Source organism: Rhizophagus irregularis, chromosome 20 (genome assembly GCF_026210795.1).
Source record: "Rhizophagus irregularis chromosome 20, complete sequence".
NCBI classification, from domain to species: domain Eukaryota; kingdom Fungi; phylum Glomeromycota; class Glomeromycetes; order Glomerales; family Glomeraceae; genus Rhizophagus; species Rhizophagus irregularis.
Window position 1 is genome coordinate 3,321,968 of NC_089448.1, and position 17,182 is coordinate 3,339,149.

The 17,182-nt window shown below is 27.2% G+C and overlaps 4 protein-coding genes across 4 annotated transcripts; all 4 read right to left on the bottom strand.

The window, feature by feature from the left end:
- Nucleotides 1–1,083: 1,083 nt before the first annotated feature.
- On the bottom strand, nt 1,084–2,830 carry OCT59_013327 (uncharacterized protein). The gene is made up of 8 exons (XM_025315452.2): nt 2,704–2,830; nt 2,523–2,618; nt 2,188–2,426; nt 1,986–2,118; nt 1,801–1,914; nt 1,539–1,712; nt 1,304–1,468; nt 1,084–1,196 (listed from the first exon to the last, which is right to left on the bottom strand). Exons 1-8 carry the CDS (start codon nt 2,770–2,772, stop codon nt 1,173–1,175), a joined length of 1,014 nt encoding a protein of 337 aa, XP_025182689.1. The 5' UTR covers nt 2,773–2,830; the 3' UTR covers nt 1,084–1,172.
- Nucleotides 2,831–9,450: 6,620 nt separating this feature from the next.
- On the bottom strand, nt 9,451–10,716 carry OCT59_013328 (uncharacterized protein; the record flags this gene model as incomplete). Its single annotated transcript, XM_025315453.2, has 3 exons — nt 9,451–10,394; nt 10,477–10,582; nt 10,669–10,716. The coding sequence occupies 3 exons, from the start codon at nt 10,714–10,716 to the stop codon at nt 9,904–9,906; spliced, it is 645 nt and encodes a 214-aa protein (XP_025182690.1). The 3' UTR covers nt 9,451–9,903.
- A 3,969-nt stretch (nt 10,717–14,685) lies between these two features.
- OCT59_013329 (uncharacterized protein) lies at nt 14,686–14,993 on the bottom strand (the record flags this gene model as incomplete). The annotated part of the gene is made up of 2 exons (XM_066140735.1): nt 14,686–14,844; nt 14,916–14,993. The coding sequence occupies 2 exons, from the start codon at nt 14,991–14,993 to the stop codon at nt 14,686–14,688; spliced, it is 237 nt and encodes a 78-aa protein (XP_066001587.1).
- Nucleotides 14,994–16,120: 1,127 nt separating this feature from the next.
- OCT59_013330 (uncharacterized protein) lies at nt 16,121–17,147 on the bottom strand (the record flags this gene model as incomplete). The annotated part of the gene is made up of 3 exons (XM_025315454.2): nt 16,121–16,404; nt 16,488–16,580; nt 17,078–17,147. 3 exons carry the CDS (start codon nt 17,145–17,147, stop codon nt 16,121–16,123), a joined length of 447 nt encoding a protein of 148 aa, XP_025182691.2.
- Between the last annotated feature and the right edge of the window lie 35 nt (nt 17,148–17,182).

The following is a 17,182-nucleotide window of genomic DNA, read 5'->3' on the forward strand; positions in this document are numbered from 1 at the left end:
GCAATTTACGCAACCTGCTGTGACAAACGTGTCCACTCACTTCATTCATGTCCAGAAACAATTATACTTCTTAATAACGAAACAGCCGAAAAGGTTTTTCACTGCATTTTTTTGTCCACATCAAGCCTGATACATAAACGTGTTTACTTGAGGTATAAGTGCTTTCTCATTGCTCAAGCAATTCAAAGTGTAAGATACTACTTTTTTCTCAGCGAAAATTTATTGATCATTTTCATATAATAGCTTACAGTAATATTGAACATGAACGAAGAGAATAATATGGAACTCGCCTACCCACTTCGATGATATCAAAAACAAGTATCGGTACATTGAGGTCTACCTGTATTTTTTTGATTACCCATCTTTTATTAGATAAATTGGAGTTTCCTAATAGTCGTCCGTATTTATATTTTTATGGGCAATGTTTGTTTAAAAGGATAAACTAAAAAAAGTCTATCGGTAGTTTAAAACTGTATACGGGACGTTAGTTCATGGATCAGCCTTGATTTCATTATCAACACGGCTCCGCCGTGATAATTTATGGCTTTCCTGAAATAACTATTAACTACTGATTCTTTTCAAACGAATATTATAATAATGTTAAATTCAATTGGTTAAAATCCGTTCGTGCGCAGAAGCTAGTGAAGCTTAATGAAGTGAGACTCCGCCAATCAAGAGTAATAAAAAAAGCAAAATATTTATATTATATTGGGACGCATTCATATTTTCATATTATTATTCATATTATTTATAGGGTGAAGATCAAATATTCCAACTTGCTAAAGTCAATCAGTACTATACTGTAAAAGTGTAAACCGAAAGTTCCTTATCAAAAATATCGATCAATCATATGATGAAGAAGAAATAAGGTACGTTGAAACCCAGAAATATTAGAATATGACATTCTTCGTTTCTTTAGAATTGGAATCTTGATATTCGTCATATTCGTCATATTCGTCATATTCATCGCAAGTGTAAAGCCTTCACCTGATTCACATCAAAAACATTTGATAAATCAATTTATCTTTAATTGGCACGTAAATACAATATTTATTATTCATATACTTCAAAAATGGATAATTTTTATAAAAATTTCATAAATATATTCTTTTTTATTTATATTATAAATATTCTTAATACATCAAAATATTAATATCATACATAAATACATATTAAATACTAAATACTATATAATTCTTAATTATTCGTGGAATTTTTTTTTTTAAAAAAAAATGAAAATTAATACTTAATTATATTATTTAAAGGAATTATCATACTATTATTATTTTATATGATTTCTTACCTTCATACCCATAGAAGTATATCTTTCACCAATAATTTCAAAAGAATCAATTATTTGCCTAATTTCAGATAATTCTTCGGAATTAAGTTGAACTTTTGCTGCTTCAAGATTTTCTTCTAAATATTTAATACTTCTCGTACCAGGAATAGTAACAATATTATCACTCTATAAGAACGTAAATTATAATTAGCATATTTGTATTAAGAAAGAATAAAATTATTGGTTATATTTTTACCTGAGCTAGAACCCAAGCCAAACAAAGTTGACCTGCTGTTATGCTTTTTTTACTTGCAAATTCAGCAAATTTATCTGCAAGTTTTAGATTTTTAGCAAAATTTTCAGGTTGAAAACGAGGATGAGTTCTCCTAACATCTCCCGGTTCAAAATCATCGATAGATCTATATTTTCCCTAAAAATCAATAAAAAAAAATATTTATTAATTAAAAATTCGTCTGATAAAAAAAAATTATATCATCAAATATTTAAATGATAAATACTGTTAGGAACCCACGTCCAAGTGAACCATAAGCTACTATAGTGATACCTAATTCCTTACAAGTCTCCATAATTCCATTTGTCTCAATATCAAGAGACCAAGGACTATATTCGATCTAATAAAGCGTGAATTTAAGTATATATATATTTTTTTTTCGAAAAAAACAATTTATATATGTATATTTACTTGAACAGCGGCAATAGGGTGAACTTTATGAGCACGTCTAAGAGTTGCCGCAGAACATTCAGAGAGACCGATATATTTAACTTTTCCTTCTTTAACAAGTTCTGCTAAAGCACCAACAGTATCTTCAATAGGTCTATAAAAAGGTATTCGATATATTAATTATTTATTTCAACTCTAAAAAAAAAAATAGATTTATTCTTACGTATCAGGATCCACGCGATGTTGATAATAAAGATCGATGCAATCTATTCCCAATCTTTTCAGAGAATTATCACAAGCTTTACGAACATATTCAGGTTTACCCGTTACATTTGATGCAATTACATTTAAAACATTTGGATCTCGAACTATACCAAACTTTGTACAAATAAAAACATCATCACGACGGTCTTTAAGAACTTTTGAAATGAGAATCTCATTCGCACCACTCCCATACACATCCTTTTTTACATTTTTACATAAAAAATAATTATTTGATTTAAAAAAAAAAATCTTTTTATACATTAAAAAATTAGAAAATTTTTTTTAGATACGAACGGAAGTATCCCAAAAGTTACATCCTAATTCCAATGTTCGATTCAAAACTTTAATATTTTCTTGTTCATCAGATGAACCGTAAAAATCACTCATACCCTTTTATTTAGAATAGGTTAATTATTAAGAACGTGATCAATTAAAATATTTTTAATTTTTTTTTTTCGATTATTATAAAACATACCATACATCCAAAACCGATTGCAGGAATTTTTACACCAGTTTTTCCAAGTTCACGAAGATGAAGGGCCATTTTTACGATTAAGGGATAAAATTTTTAGGAATTTTGTTCATTTAAATAATGGTCAATTTCCGGGCCGATATAACCGATATGTGCGACCTTATAAATTCCTAGATTACGTAATAGTGTTACCGTGTTGCCGATTATGCTATTATTTACCGTTCATACGATCAAATTATTAATTAAAAAATTCATATTAACTATTGATATAAATAATTATATTTTAACGAAAAATAAGGATGAACTCATACAGTATATGCAAGAACCCAAAACCGTAAAACTAGTTTCAAAAGGACGTCTTGTATAAATCTATTGGCCCTTTAGCAGAACTTGTTAAATTGAACATTTGAATGGTCAAAAAAAATCATTAACGTGCTTATTAAAGTTAATCCAAGGTATTCAAGATATTAATTTATAATTATTGTATATATTCCAATTCTTAATAAATAAAATCTAGTTCATACCTTGCGTTTCAGGATTCACACGATGTTGATGATAAAGAACGATATAACCTACTGAATCTCCACAAAATTGAACGTTTGATACACTTACTATGCTTGTATATTTATATTACCATTTGAATTTCGAATTATACCAAAATTCGTATGTATAACTAAACACTTTATCGCGACGGTCTTTGAAAAGAGAATTTTTTCGCTTCATTTCTCAAAAGGTTATAAGGGTCTGTGCTAGAAACTTTTTAGATATCATTACTACTATTGATATTAACAGTATTAGAAATTCATAGTAAATTAGGATAATCTTTGTCTAAAATCTAAAGAAATTTAATTATCATAGTGCATAATGATTAATAATCGAATGAAATGCACAATGATTAATAATCGAGTAAAAATTTAATTTAACGCTTGATATGAATGATGATTGTTACTAAAAATGTATAAAGTTGGGCGATAACCGACTTAATTATTATTTTTTATTTATTTAATATTTACCTTCTTAAAAAAGTAATTAACTGATTTAAAGTAAATAAGGGAAAATTTCTTAACCCGCAAAGTCAAAGTCGTATACCATTGTGAGAAATCTTTTTTTATGACAAATTAATAATATAATGCATCAATATATTAAAAAAGTTAAGAAAATTTTGTTATTTAAAATATATAAAATATATTCAAGGGAAAAAAAATATAACTATGACGCTTGTTCAATCACAGTAATTCGGTCAGATCGAGGAGTAAGCTGAATTTATCATTATCTAACTTTCAAATAATCCCGTTATGAAAGACGGTGGCCTTGAAACTCTAGGGAATTGGATCGATCTTGTTTGATATTGATGTCTTGCATCTCCTTCATGAACGCATTATACGAATGTATATATTCGATAGTAAATACTTACAAGTAGCTTTTCCGGGTGCTCATTTAATGATTTAATGTTGCGACAGCGGCACTAATACGGCCATTACGAGTTTTTGGTATTTTAGACATAAGTTGTAGTTTGCAACTTTGTGATGCTATTATTATCACTTTTTACCAAATTATTACAGTATTAAATATTGTTCTAAATTCTTTCAGCTCTTGATGAAGGAAAACGTGGGAAAGACAAGGAAGCCACTCCAAAAGTCATCAGCGCTGATCTTTCTATGGTTTTTAATGATCTTATTTCTGCCTTTACCTTTGTTGATGAATCTAAATTAGGCTAAAAAAAAAAGTAAAATAGAGTTAGCCAGCTAAGTGAGCGTAACGTAGTAGTTTCACAGTCTCCCAAAAAGTTGGTGAAAAGCGGCACCTAGTCTCATGATTCATCAAGTGATCTGACAAAGACACAGCAATAGGTCATTGCTTCACACCACCAACTTCTCTCCTAGACATCATTAAAATAGACGTAAGGCAGTATCCATTATAGATTTATAGACCTGCCAGCTCAATAGAGTTGCCGTAACTCCTCTTATCATTGCATCCACTTGTTCTTTTAAATGACCAGGTCCATTGGTTGACTTCACTTGAGTAGGTTAGTCTAGTCTAACGTTCCTCACCTTTCTATTCTTTCCATACTTCTAAAATTCTTTAAATATCGAAGTTAATGAGCCAAAATTTCAACTCTTGAAGAAGGAAAACGTGGGGAAGACAAGGAAGCCACTCCAAAAGTCATTAGCGCTGATCTTTCTTGTCTGATTAAATGGTTTTTAATGATCTTATTTCTGCCTTTACCTTTGTTGATGAATCTAAATTAGGCTAAAAAAAAAAAGTAAATAGAGTTAGCCAGCTAAGTGAGCGTAACGTAGTAGCTTCACAGTTTCCCAAAAAGTTGGTGAACAGCGGCACCTAGTCCCATGATTAATCAAGTGATCTGACAAAGACACAGCAATAGGTCATTGCTTCACACCACCAACTTCTCTCCTAGACATCATTAAAATAGACGTGAGGCAGTATCCATTATAGATTTATAAACCTGCCAGCTCAATAGAGTTGCCGTAACTCCTTTTATCATTGCATCCACTTGTTCTTTTTAATGACCAGGTCCATTGGTTGACTTCACTTGAGTAGGTTAGTCTAGTCTAACGTTTCTCACCTTTCTATTCTTTTCATACTTCTAAAATTCCTTAAATATCGAAGTATGATGACAATAATGAGTCAAAAATTTCAACTCTTGAAGAAGAAAAACGTGGGAGACGAGGAAGCCACTTCATTAGCACTGATCTTTCTTGTCTGATTAGATGGTATACCCATATTATCTGTTATTCGCGAAAGTAGTGTATTCTTATTTGTACCGTTCACTGCTGGAACTTCTTCGTTACAATAAGCTCGTTCATGAAAAAAATAATTTATTTGCGTGAAAAAAAAAAGTTTCAATAAGCCCAAGTTTGGTCGTTCACGAAAAAAAGAAATTTATTTGCGTGAGAAAAAATATAAAAAAGAAAAAGGACTGTATAAATATTTTTTTTTGTTGCACAAACTTAAGTAATATAATTAAAAGCCACAACCTATTTAATATTTTGCGCGTGGTTTCAATTTAATCATGATTTTCCAATTTAACAACCGATAATCACAACTCACAAGCCACTGATTCCACTGATTTTATTTATCATAATATCGGATCTTATTTATACAATGTATTAAAAATATCATTTCGGAATTTCAATAAGTTAAATTAGTCATATTTCAAAATGATCACGGTTATCATTAATAAGGATTTGATCTTTTAAAATAAATAATATATCCGTAAATAATAAATAAAAATCCGATAGTTAGAAAAAATATCGTACTAACGTAGTCAAATTTTATAAAATTCGAAATATTTTAAACTCCTCTACATACATATCTACATACAATGAAACTATCGTCATAAAAATTCTAGAAATGGAAACCGTTATTAAGTCCGAAGTCAAGTTCTATCAAATTTTAATACAATACCATATGTCAACTATATCAACAGCATTTTTTTTACTATAATCGACTATAACCATTTATTCATTTTTTTTTTGAGCGAGTAGTGATAGCTCTTCAGTCCTCTTCGGTCCCTATGGCAGTGTTGGCACTTGGCCGTTTGGCCGGCCAAACTGGCCAAAAAAAATCTTTGGCCGCGGCCAAATGCCAATACAAGTATTAGTATTTTGTTATTTGGCCAAAATTTGGCTAGGGTTGGCCATTTGCCGTTTGGCCATTTTGGCCGGCCAAACTGGCCAAAAAAATTCTTGGCTGCGGTCAAATGCCAACACTGCCTATAGGCTTCAACCTGATTAATAGAGTGAGCCAAAATACTTTACAAAATATAACAATAATTATCATCAATCAATCAACCACACTATTCAACTGGAGCAGGAATATTCATTTACAGTATTGTAAGTGTCAAATTTTTTGTTAATGGTAATATTTTTCTAATACCTCGCTCACGTAAATAATAACTTCTCTGATGATCTCGGAATCTTTAACTTACTACATTTAAAATTATTATTGTGCCTACTTTACCTTAACAAGATAATACTTATTTCGACAATACGATATTCTTATTCTTTTTTAAATGACGATAAAGTGCTGATTTGAAATCGATTGTTAATTTAGGATGTGCCATTAGATGCGTTGAAGTTTATATTATTGACAAAAAGATTCATTAGCAAAATTTTAACTGCGGGCTGTTTTGGCCTCTTTACAAGTCCTTTAAGCAATCAAATGTTGCAAAAACCAATAATTGTTAATTATAAGTTGATCACATCATATCAAAATAGATTAATCCAGTAAATAACAAGTAATAGTTATTTCACGGGAATGTGATGGTAATGAAATTGAGGCTGAATCCGTGAAATAACTAGTTTATACCACGGAAACTTTTAAGGATTCGTGGGCGACACCCTGGATACATAATAGGCTTACGACAGGAATACGGAATCGAGTCGATCAACATGATAAAGTTGATCGAGTTACGATCTTTGAATAATGAATACTATCCAATTTTTAACTACAGATAGACTTTTTAGCTTGTCCTCTTAACTAAATATCATTACATTTCTGCTAAACAATCCTAATTACAGACAATGTAAGAAAAATATTACCCTTTTAAACGTTTATTCTGAACATCGGAAGTAGAAATATATTTTTTAATGTTGTACGATACATACATTTTGGTAAGAATTTCATCGCACTATTTTTGATAATGATAAAACGTAATTAAAACCGTAATTTTTTATTGACCATTTTTTAATCTTACAATATGACTACGTTTTCGAAGAATTTAAAAGTTGTAAAGTCACACAATATCGTAAATGTCCTTTTATCAAAAAAGAAAAAAGATATATATATTATTATCGTTAATATTGCTCAAAATTAAGATAAGATTATAGGTTGCGAAATTACGGCTATATAAGTTGTGGGTGCGAATTGCGAGTTGCGATTGGTAAGGTCTAGTTGCGGCCACATCTCTACCATATTCATTATCAATTTCTCCATACCTTCCGCAGTATTACCGCAGCCCAAAATAGAATATAATAAATTCTGCTTAAAAAAATTCAAAACAATTTCCTAAATGTTTTTATATACGCAAGGCATAGAATCATTTGATTTCTCTAGCGACTAATAAAGGTAAGTACATGGATTTATCCTCCATAAAAGAAAAATCTTTTAACCATGTCTTCCATTTGATTATGAGTTGCGACAGTCTTAGTCAAACATATTTTAATTGGCGCGATTATTCAGAGCGGCAAATATATTAATGTAACAAATACAGAGAATATTCTGAACGTATGTTTGAGTTTGAATAAATAATCGGTCGGAATTATATAAGAAACCCGCCTATGATTTAATTGAAACGCTAAAACATTAATTATCATCCCTTTTCTAAATTTAACGGAATTTTACTATAAAATGTAGTTAATGTAGTTAAAAATATATTATTGTATTTATCATTGTTAGTAAGACCATTATAAATAGAAATGAAGTTGTACAAATTCCTTATAAAGTACAGCATGACCAGCATGTTGTGATAAAAGTAACCAAAGTACTCGTTCGATCACCTATATGAATTCCGATAAATAATAATGCAAATGCAAAGTTATTTTTTTTTCATTCTACATTGTTTTTTCATTATACATTTCCCTTAATTTATTTATTAAATTTTTATTTATTTTTTCCATTTATGCAAAATTATTGAACACGTGAGATTTTCGTTGGCATGTTGCAGTCACGAGATCCCAAAAAAAAACATATGCGAAACCATACAATAATAATTACGGTATGCTTTTCTTTGAATTTCTAAAAAAAAAAAATTTTTTCAAAATAAAAATAAATCTTTTTTTATTTTCATTTTCCTGTTTGGGTAAAAAAAATTTTTTTATTATTATTTTTTTTTTTTTTATAATTTCTATTATTGTCGCTTTTTTGTTCTCCAAATTTGTCACAATTTCCGATAAAATAATAATAATAATAATAAGAATAGTTATTTTTACAGTTTTTAAATTTTACAGTATTATTTATTTATTATTTATTATAATTTAAATTCTTCTGCAGGATTCGTTGTAAGTTGTAAACAGTTGTAACAATTATAACAAGTTAAAAAATGGTTCTACGCTATTCCATGTTTCATTCTCACCCCTTATTCTAAGAATTTTAATTATATATGACACATCCCTTACTATATTTTTTTATATTTGAAAGTAAGAAACTCCTAATAAAGTTTAGATATGATTATGTAAAAAAAAATACTCGCTGCACTTCACATGTCATTAATTAATTTATTGTTTGTCCACCAAACTATAAATGTTTAATGAAAGAGATGGAAAAAAAAAAATTTTTTTTTTTTTCATTAACTTTTAACGGATAATAATATTAAATGCATGCATAGATTATTTTTTTTTAATTAAAATTATTACTAATTATCGTTAATGTATCTCAAAAAAAAAAACGTGGTTGGCTTTTTTCGAATTTTGTTTCTCGAGTTCTTTATCCAAATTTTTCTTTTTTTTTTGGTAGAATAATAGAATAATTTTTTGTAAGATTTTTGATAGGATAATATGGAGGATAATATGGAGGATAAAAATTGCAATTATAACAAGCGTTTAATAATATCTGATATGGATAATAAAAAATTGCGATTATAACAAACGCATAATATGAAAAATAAAAAATTGCAATTATAAAAAACGCTCTAAAAATTTTTTTTAAATATATTTTTTTTCGTTATCGTTACGCTCTTTGAAAGTTCGCGAGTAAATGTATAAAAATATATATATAATGCATTTTGTTAAGGTAATAAAAAAAACATTTTATTCTCGTAAAAAAAAAAAAAAAAGATAATGCAAAAACAAATGCTAAATTTAATGTTAATAATGAATATAAAAAAATAATAATTATGCTAAAGATAAAAAAAAAAGCGTTCTTTTGTTCAAAAGTCACAAAAGTCACATATATATAATATTACCCATATATATTATTATACAAGGTGTTTCTAAAAAAAAAATAAAAAAACACGAGAAAACCCAACGCTCACAAGTAAATTTTTTACAAGAAAAAAAATAAATAAATTAATTAATTAATAAAATAAAATAAAATTATACACTGTATAAAAAACACCTTTTTATGTATAGAAAATTTTAAATCAAATGTACAAAAGAACGCGTTAAAATAAATTAAATTTCTTTCTTTTCAAATTTTACATAATTATTTTTAAAAACTGTACATTCTAAGTACATTTCTAGATTAATTCCATGACATTAAGATACTTGAAAATAAAATTGTAACCATCAAATTACCAATTCCATACTTAAATTTATAATTCATAGCCGAACTAACAGCTTGACTGCTAGAAGTTCCACCAGGTATCTCGGGACTAGTAAAAGTTTGATTAAATACACTCTTAATAAAAGAGACTGATGCATTAAATCTGACAGGGGTAGCAGTTGGATTTGTTAATAAAAGACATTGACTCTCTTTAAATTCTAGGGGTAAATCACCCACATCTTGATCACAAGCTTGTACAGGTTTTTCATAACATGATAATGATGGTATATAAGTAAAAGAGTTTGATGTCTTTCCTATATATGTCATCAAAGCATTATAAGTAAGTTGAAATACGTTTAATGCTGGTCGAAATTTTGGTAATGGCATTGGTGGATCTCCTGGAACTGCTTTACCAGGAAGTCCTTCTGTTACTGGAGTTGTCTGATCATCCAAAACTTTTACTGAAAAGCCTAATGATTTAAAAAGTAAAAGGGTAAATCAATTTATTACTCAACCATTTAAATTATATAATATAATCATTTTTATACATACTCATATAATCAGTGTTGAAACTACTACATAAATACCATGACCCATTATAAGGTGGAACTTCTGCAATTCCCATGTAAATGTCACTATCCCCATAAATTCCGTTGACCTAAATTAATAATTATTTTCGTCAATTACGAAGATTTATCTACGTAAATTCTTCAAGAGAAATAAATGTTCGATATATAATTTTACCTGGAATGCTAAGAGAACAGTAATGATGAGAGCAATGAAAGAATTCATTTCCACAAATGTTCTTTTTTTTAAAAAAAAAAACAAAAACAAAAAATAATAAATTGCAAATTTATATATGAGATATCGTAAAAAAGATTGTTTGTGTCGTCGTTGTTAAAAAATGTAAGAGAATTAAAAAAGGAATTAAAGGAAATTAAAAATCAAAAAAAGAAAGTGAAATTTATATGGAATTGATATATGATGGTTAAAAATAAAGAGAAGGAAAGAGAAAAATTAATTAGGATTTGAAATAATGAAAAAAGAAAAAAAAAATTTTCGGTGGCTAAAATCAACGGTTATAAATACATTTTTAGTTAAAAAAAAGTTTTTTATTTGTACAGATTTTATAAAAAAAAAAATTGCTTATAAAAAATGTAGCGCTACATATATATTACAGTACTTTCAATTCTATATACAGAAATTATATAATAATCTAATAAAAAAATCAATATATCTAAAAAATCAATATATAATACCGATCATATATTAATAATAATTTCAATTGTTTAAAAGAATTTTGACATAAACAATGTTCTTCTTTATAATTGCAAGTTTAAAAAAGTTGGTTTAAATTGTGAAATGTGAGGGGAGGGGAACGGAACGGGGGTTGGGTTAGTGATACTTTGAATAACTTGTCATTTTGCGTAAAAAATGTGATTGGTTACACGGAAATTTATTCTGCATTTTTTTGTTTACCTAAAGTGGATCAAAGGGGGGAGATGATGAATTTCGATTGCCTGTTTGTTGTTATGAAGCAATACAAAGATTAATATTATCACAAAAATTCCCGAAATACAATAACAGTAATTTACTATGGTAATTATAATGAACAATTGATTTAATAAACAAAGGTAAAATATATTATACAGTTTAAGTACAGTTTAAGTACAGTTTAAGTATATAAAGTATATAAATTTCGTATTTTTTAGGGCAACTTTTTTAATTTTTTTTTTTATATAATAAATATAATAAATATATAAAATTAGGAAATTTTTATTTTTAAATTTTTTAAATTTTTTAAACGAATAAAACGAATAAAACGAATAATAATTCAAAAAAACATTCATTATAACATACATCAACATGCTTTTTGTTTACAAAATTTTATCTCTCGGAATGACTGAGAATGATTAGGGTTTTACATTTTTTACATTTAATTAATAAAAAAAAAATCACAAACAATTAAATCAAAATTAATTTTTTTTATAAAGCCAGCTGAATTATGTGAACGAATAAAAATTCGAATATATATAAAAAAAAAAGTATAATATGAATAAAATATTACAATAATAAAATCAAACCTGTTGGTTTATATTAAAATAGTCGATTGTTTTTTTTTCAAAAGATTAAAGTTTGATTGTTTACCAAATATGTAAAATAATAAGGAAATTTTTATTATTAATTATTGGATTAATTGCCGGTAAATTGTTATTGTGATGAACAACACATAAAAATTTTTCTAAAAAGAAATCGAATTTCCTGAAAATAGGGTTTCTCTTAGAATAAATTATAGGATTCATTCATAAAGAAAACTCTTAGAAGAATGAACCCAACAAATTGATTATTACAATGCCAACTTAAGAAATGTATTTTATAAATGAATATATAAAGCCGTAACGGGTAATCTAATTTTGTATATTACTATGATGAATTCTTGTGTCACCTTTCCTAGAATATGTTTATTATAGTGTACAATAATCCTAATTCTATCCTATTTAGATTAGTCATTGGTTCGTACAATTCAATTTATACGTCATTTGGTTAAGCACTATCTAACCTTTTTTGGAATATTTGTAATTTAAACTAGATCCTATATTAGAAGTTTGAAATCTCCACAATAATAATATGATTTAATACCGATAAAATATGCTATAAATATTCTCTTTAAACTATTTGTTTACAATTCAAAAGTATATTAAGTATATTAAGTATATTTAAACGCATATTTAACGTATATTTATACGCGTTGTATGTTGCGTCACAAAAACAATACCTCTTGGCTTTTACCGAAATAGGTTAAGAAGCTTGCAATTATTTTACTGTAAAATATTATTATTATTATTATTTTTTTTTGGCTTTTTTTTTTCAAAATGTAATTATAACTTATCGAAAATGGTTACTTTATCCAAATTAAGATAAGCGCGGACAGTTTTTAATTAACTTTATCTCTCTCTCCGTTTCGGACATTCGGAGATCGGAAGATACTTTCTTCCTCCGTTATGAAAGCAACAAAATTTTATTTATTTATTTAAATATTAGCTAAAAATATAAATATAAACAAAAAAAAAACGTAATGGTAAATTAACCAATTAAAAAAATTTTGTATGGGTAATTGTTTTTTGCGTGTTGATTAGATATCTTTCTAAAAAGTATTTTGTTTTTCAAAATTATACAACAATATCGATAATCTTTTTCAAAAAAGAAATGAATAATTAAGTTAAAAAATTTTAGAAAACAAGAAAGATTTAAAATTTTTAAAATTTTTGAACTTTATAATTATAATTTTCATCTTTATAGTATATCACTATGGTTGGTATCTTAAGTCACGTGATTATACGGATTATACTATAATCACGATATTACTGTATTCTGTATTCTCTGAAATACTTGAAATATCAGGATCTGGTATTACCTTAATGGTGAAATGTTGGACGATAATTATATAAACATTTTTATTATTTATTCTGTCTTAAAAATAATTTGGACACAAAAAGCGCAACGTACTTGTATATTGACCAAAATAATAAACCCACCCTGAGACTAACTCCTGCCTCTTAAATAAATTGAATGTAAATGGTTCTCCCCTAATAATAATGTTACTCTTAAAAATATTGATTTAAGTTTAAGGAAGCTAATAAACTTTCATGTGAAAATATTCTCGTTCATATAAACCAGTAAAAAAAAAGGAGGAAAGAGTTGAGCCTATCTATATCTATTGAAATTTAAACAAAGATAATAAATTATTTATTGTATCAAACAGGTTTTTTCTTGTCTTTTCCATTTTTGATGAACTATAAAATTCAGAACTTGATTTTGATTGGACAATCAAAGATTGGATAATTATTAACAATGTTTTAGTTGCTAACTCATAACGTAACATTATCCGGATATTTTAATTACCCTTCCTGTATCTGTGGTTTAAATATTATATTCATGTAATCATTTTTAATGGTCAATCGATTTTAAGTTTCATCAAATTTTTATAAGCGGCGTGCGTGCAGCGTGTGCCTCAAAAATAATTTTTAACGAATCTAAAAAATTATTTAAAAATTTCTCATAATTATGATGCTCATAATTATGATGTAATTCAATTATTCTCGCCATAAATCCGTTTCAATTGTATTAGCGGATTTAATTAATTATCTCATGAACTTATGGAACTTATAATAGTCGGATTTTTTGGGCGTTATTAAGGGATTCAAGAACATATTTTTGATACTTTTTTGAAAGATTTTTTAGTTGTATTAGAAGAACGGATTATATTTTGAAATATTTCTTAATAACGTTTAAAATATTAATTAAAGATCAAATAAAAAATTATAAAAATTATCAGTACATAATCGCAGAATCGATAAAAGAAATTTTTCAGAAACTTTGATTAAACGTAAATAAGTACAGTAACATCTGATGCGTTCGTTGAGTTTTCAAAACAAGTTATATAAAATTATAAATGATTCCCATAAAATTATTGCAATTTATTAAAAATTAGTTATACACAGTAACCCATTGTTACGCCCATATTTATCTTTTCAAATCGTTCGTTCAACGATAAAAATTTTATAATGAATATTTTTTATTTTATTTTATTAACTTCATATTTGTATATATATATATATATAGCTTGATAAAATTAAAAGATTTATCTATTAAAAAGATTCATTAATTTATTATTTAATTTATTAATAATTCAAATATTTGAAAAAGTTACGAAAACTTACCTTTAGTAATCCTTAGTAGGAATCTCATTCATATAAATACTCAATAGTTTATATTAAGGATATCTAAATAAATAAAATTCCAAATTATGCCAAGTTTTTCGACAAATTTATAATCTTCTGGGAAATAAATTGCATATGTGGTGAGTAAAATAGTGCCAAGAAGACCGATTATAACCTTGATGAAATCCATTTTCATTTCCTTAAGATGGATCTAAAGTTTTAGTAATTATTGAAATAAGTTACATACAATATTTCCTAAAAAAATCATACCCGTTTTTTACGTTCAGCGGCCTCTACATCCAACCTTTTAAATATTTCAGCTAACGTGGGGGAATCATGAGTAGACATTGCGTATTTAGAATTTTTTTTTTTTATCCAAGAAATATATAATATAACAGAACTTTGATGAGAGAGAGTGAAAAAAAAATAAGGTAAAAAATTCTCATAGTGATTTAAATTTCCTTCCCGTGATCAGTGACGTACCAGATTTTCACGTAAACATATGATCACACTTATCACGTTGTATCACGTGTACAATCATTTTTATTCTAAAGCAAATATTTTAACCTTTCTTTTTTTTTGAAATTAACTAATAAATAAATATTAAAAGTTTTTAGAATATTAAATATTTTTACTTATATTAGCAGTTAGGTAAAAATTAGAAAAAAAAAATGTAGCAAAAAATTTAAAAAAAAATGTAAAAAAAAAATGTAGCAAATATTAAAAAAAAACTTTTAAAAAAATGTTTAAAAAAAATGTAGCAAAAATTTAAAAAAAAATTTCTAACTATCACCGAGGGTGATGATCACCAGTGACTGAAATTATGACGATCGACCTGCATTAAAAAAATATAGTGCCGGTAAAAATTGATAATTCCGGCCAACGGTGATGATCACCCCCGGTGATTTGAAGTAAAAACAAAAAAAAAATTTAAAAAAAATTTAAAAAAAAATACTAGCAAAATTTTTTTAAAAAATGTAACAAATATTAAAAAAGATATTACATAATAAAATTAAAAAAATTACATTTAAACAAATATAAGTATTGATTCACGTGACAATCCGACATCCGACATACTGAACCGGTCAAGGTTCAAAATTTTACTTTGTCCTGAATAATATGAAAACAGCTGTAATATAATCCCAATTCGGATCTGTCGGATAGGATACAGATCGGATACGGATCAAATTTACGTGTAATATGATCCGATTCGACTCAGTTCGGATCAAATTTTTTTTCAAATTTCGGGGTCGGATCAAATCTTATCTAAATCCGATCCAATCTGATCCGTGCGGAACCCACTCACTTGTAAAACACACAACACGTTTAAAAAATCAAAGTAAAATCTTTATTATATTTTTGTCAAGTAATACGTGAGAAGGGTCGACCGGCTAAGTAAAAAAATGAATAAAAAAAATAATTATACAAATAAATACAGTAAATACAGATTGAAATACAAAAAAGTCTTATATAAATCAAAGAGCAATGATAAAAGAAGCTAAAATGGTCGTGAAGAAAACAACTTCAAAGGTACTAATAATAGAAGCTCCACTGGATTTATTATCACTTTTAGCACCACCTATAACTTCAAAATCTACAACTTTGATATCAGCACATCCATACAACGTATTAGTCGCTCCCGTGTAAAAACCTTGAAGTACTCCTTGATCTCCAACTTTGGCACCAGCTTTAGAGAGATCGACTTTTATAGCAAAATATTTTGGCTCAGCACCTTCGGCAAGAAAAACTGTGAAATTCTCTGTGAAAAAAAAAAAATATATTTAGTATTTTTCTTTAAGTAAAAATGAAATCAAATATTTGAAATTGAAATACTTATTATACCTGAAACAGGTTGGAAAGTATCATTGGAAGTGGGAGCATAGTTGATAATCATAAAACCATTACCATCTCCGAATCTGGTAGTTACTTGACCATCTACATAACATAAAAAGAAAAATAAATTAATATAGGACCGATATGAAATTATTGCGGTTTTCAGAAATGTTGGCATTGATAGATTTTCTATATATTGTATATTTTGTGTTTTTGTGTTTTTCCGGACATTTTTGATGACAATTTCTGGACATTTTCAAGATATTTTCCGGACAAAAAAGAACACAAAATACAAAACACAAATACAATATTTTGTCTGTAAAATATCCGGAAAATATCTGGAAAATATCTGGAAATTGTCCGGAAATTGTCATCAAAAATGTCCGGAAAAACACAAAAACACAAAATATACAATATATTGAAAATCTATCAATGCCAACATTTCTGAAAACCGCAATAAGTTAAGATTGTAAAACTGACTCATTTTTTTTAGTTGTCATTTTTAAAAAAAATAGAAGGAAATTCCAAACTAACAAGTTTTTATCTTAAAATAATTTTATAATGTCGTGTGAAATAAAATTTCTAAAGAATATTCTCACCTGTAAGAGGAAATTCCGTTATAGCAGTGGTGTTTACATCATTAAAGCCGCCGCAAGGAGATTGTATCATATTAGCCCTATACGTCCTCTAAATGGCTTATAATA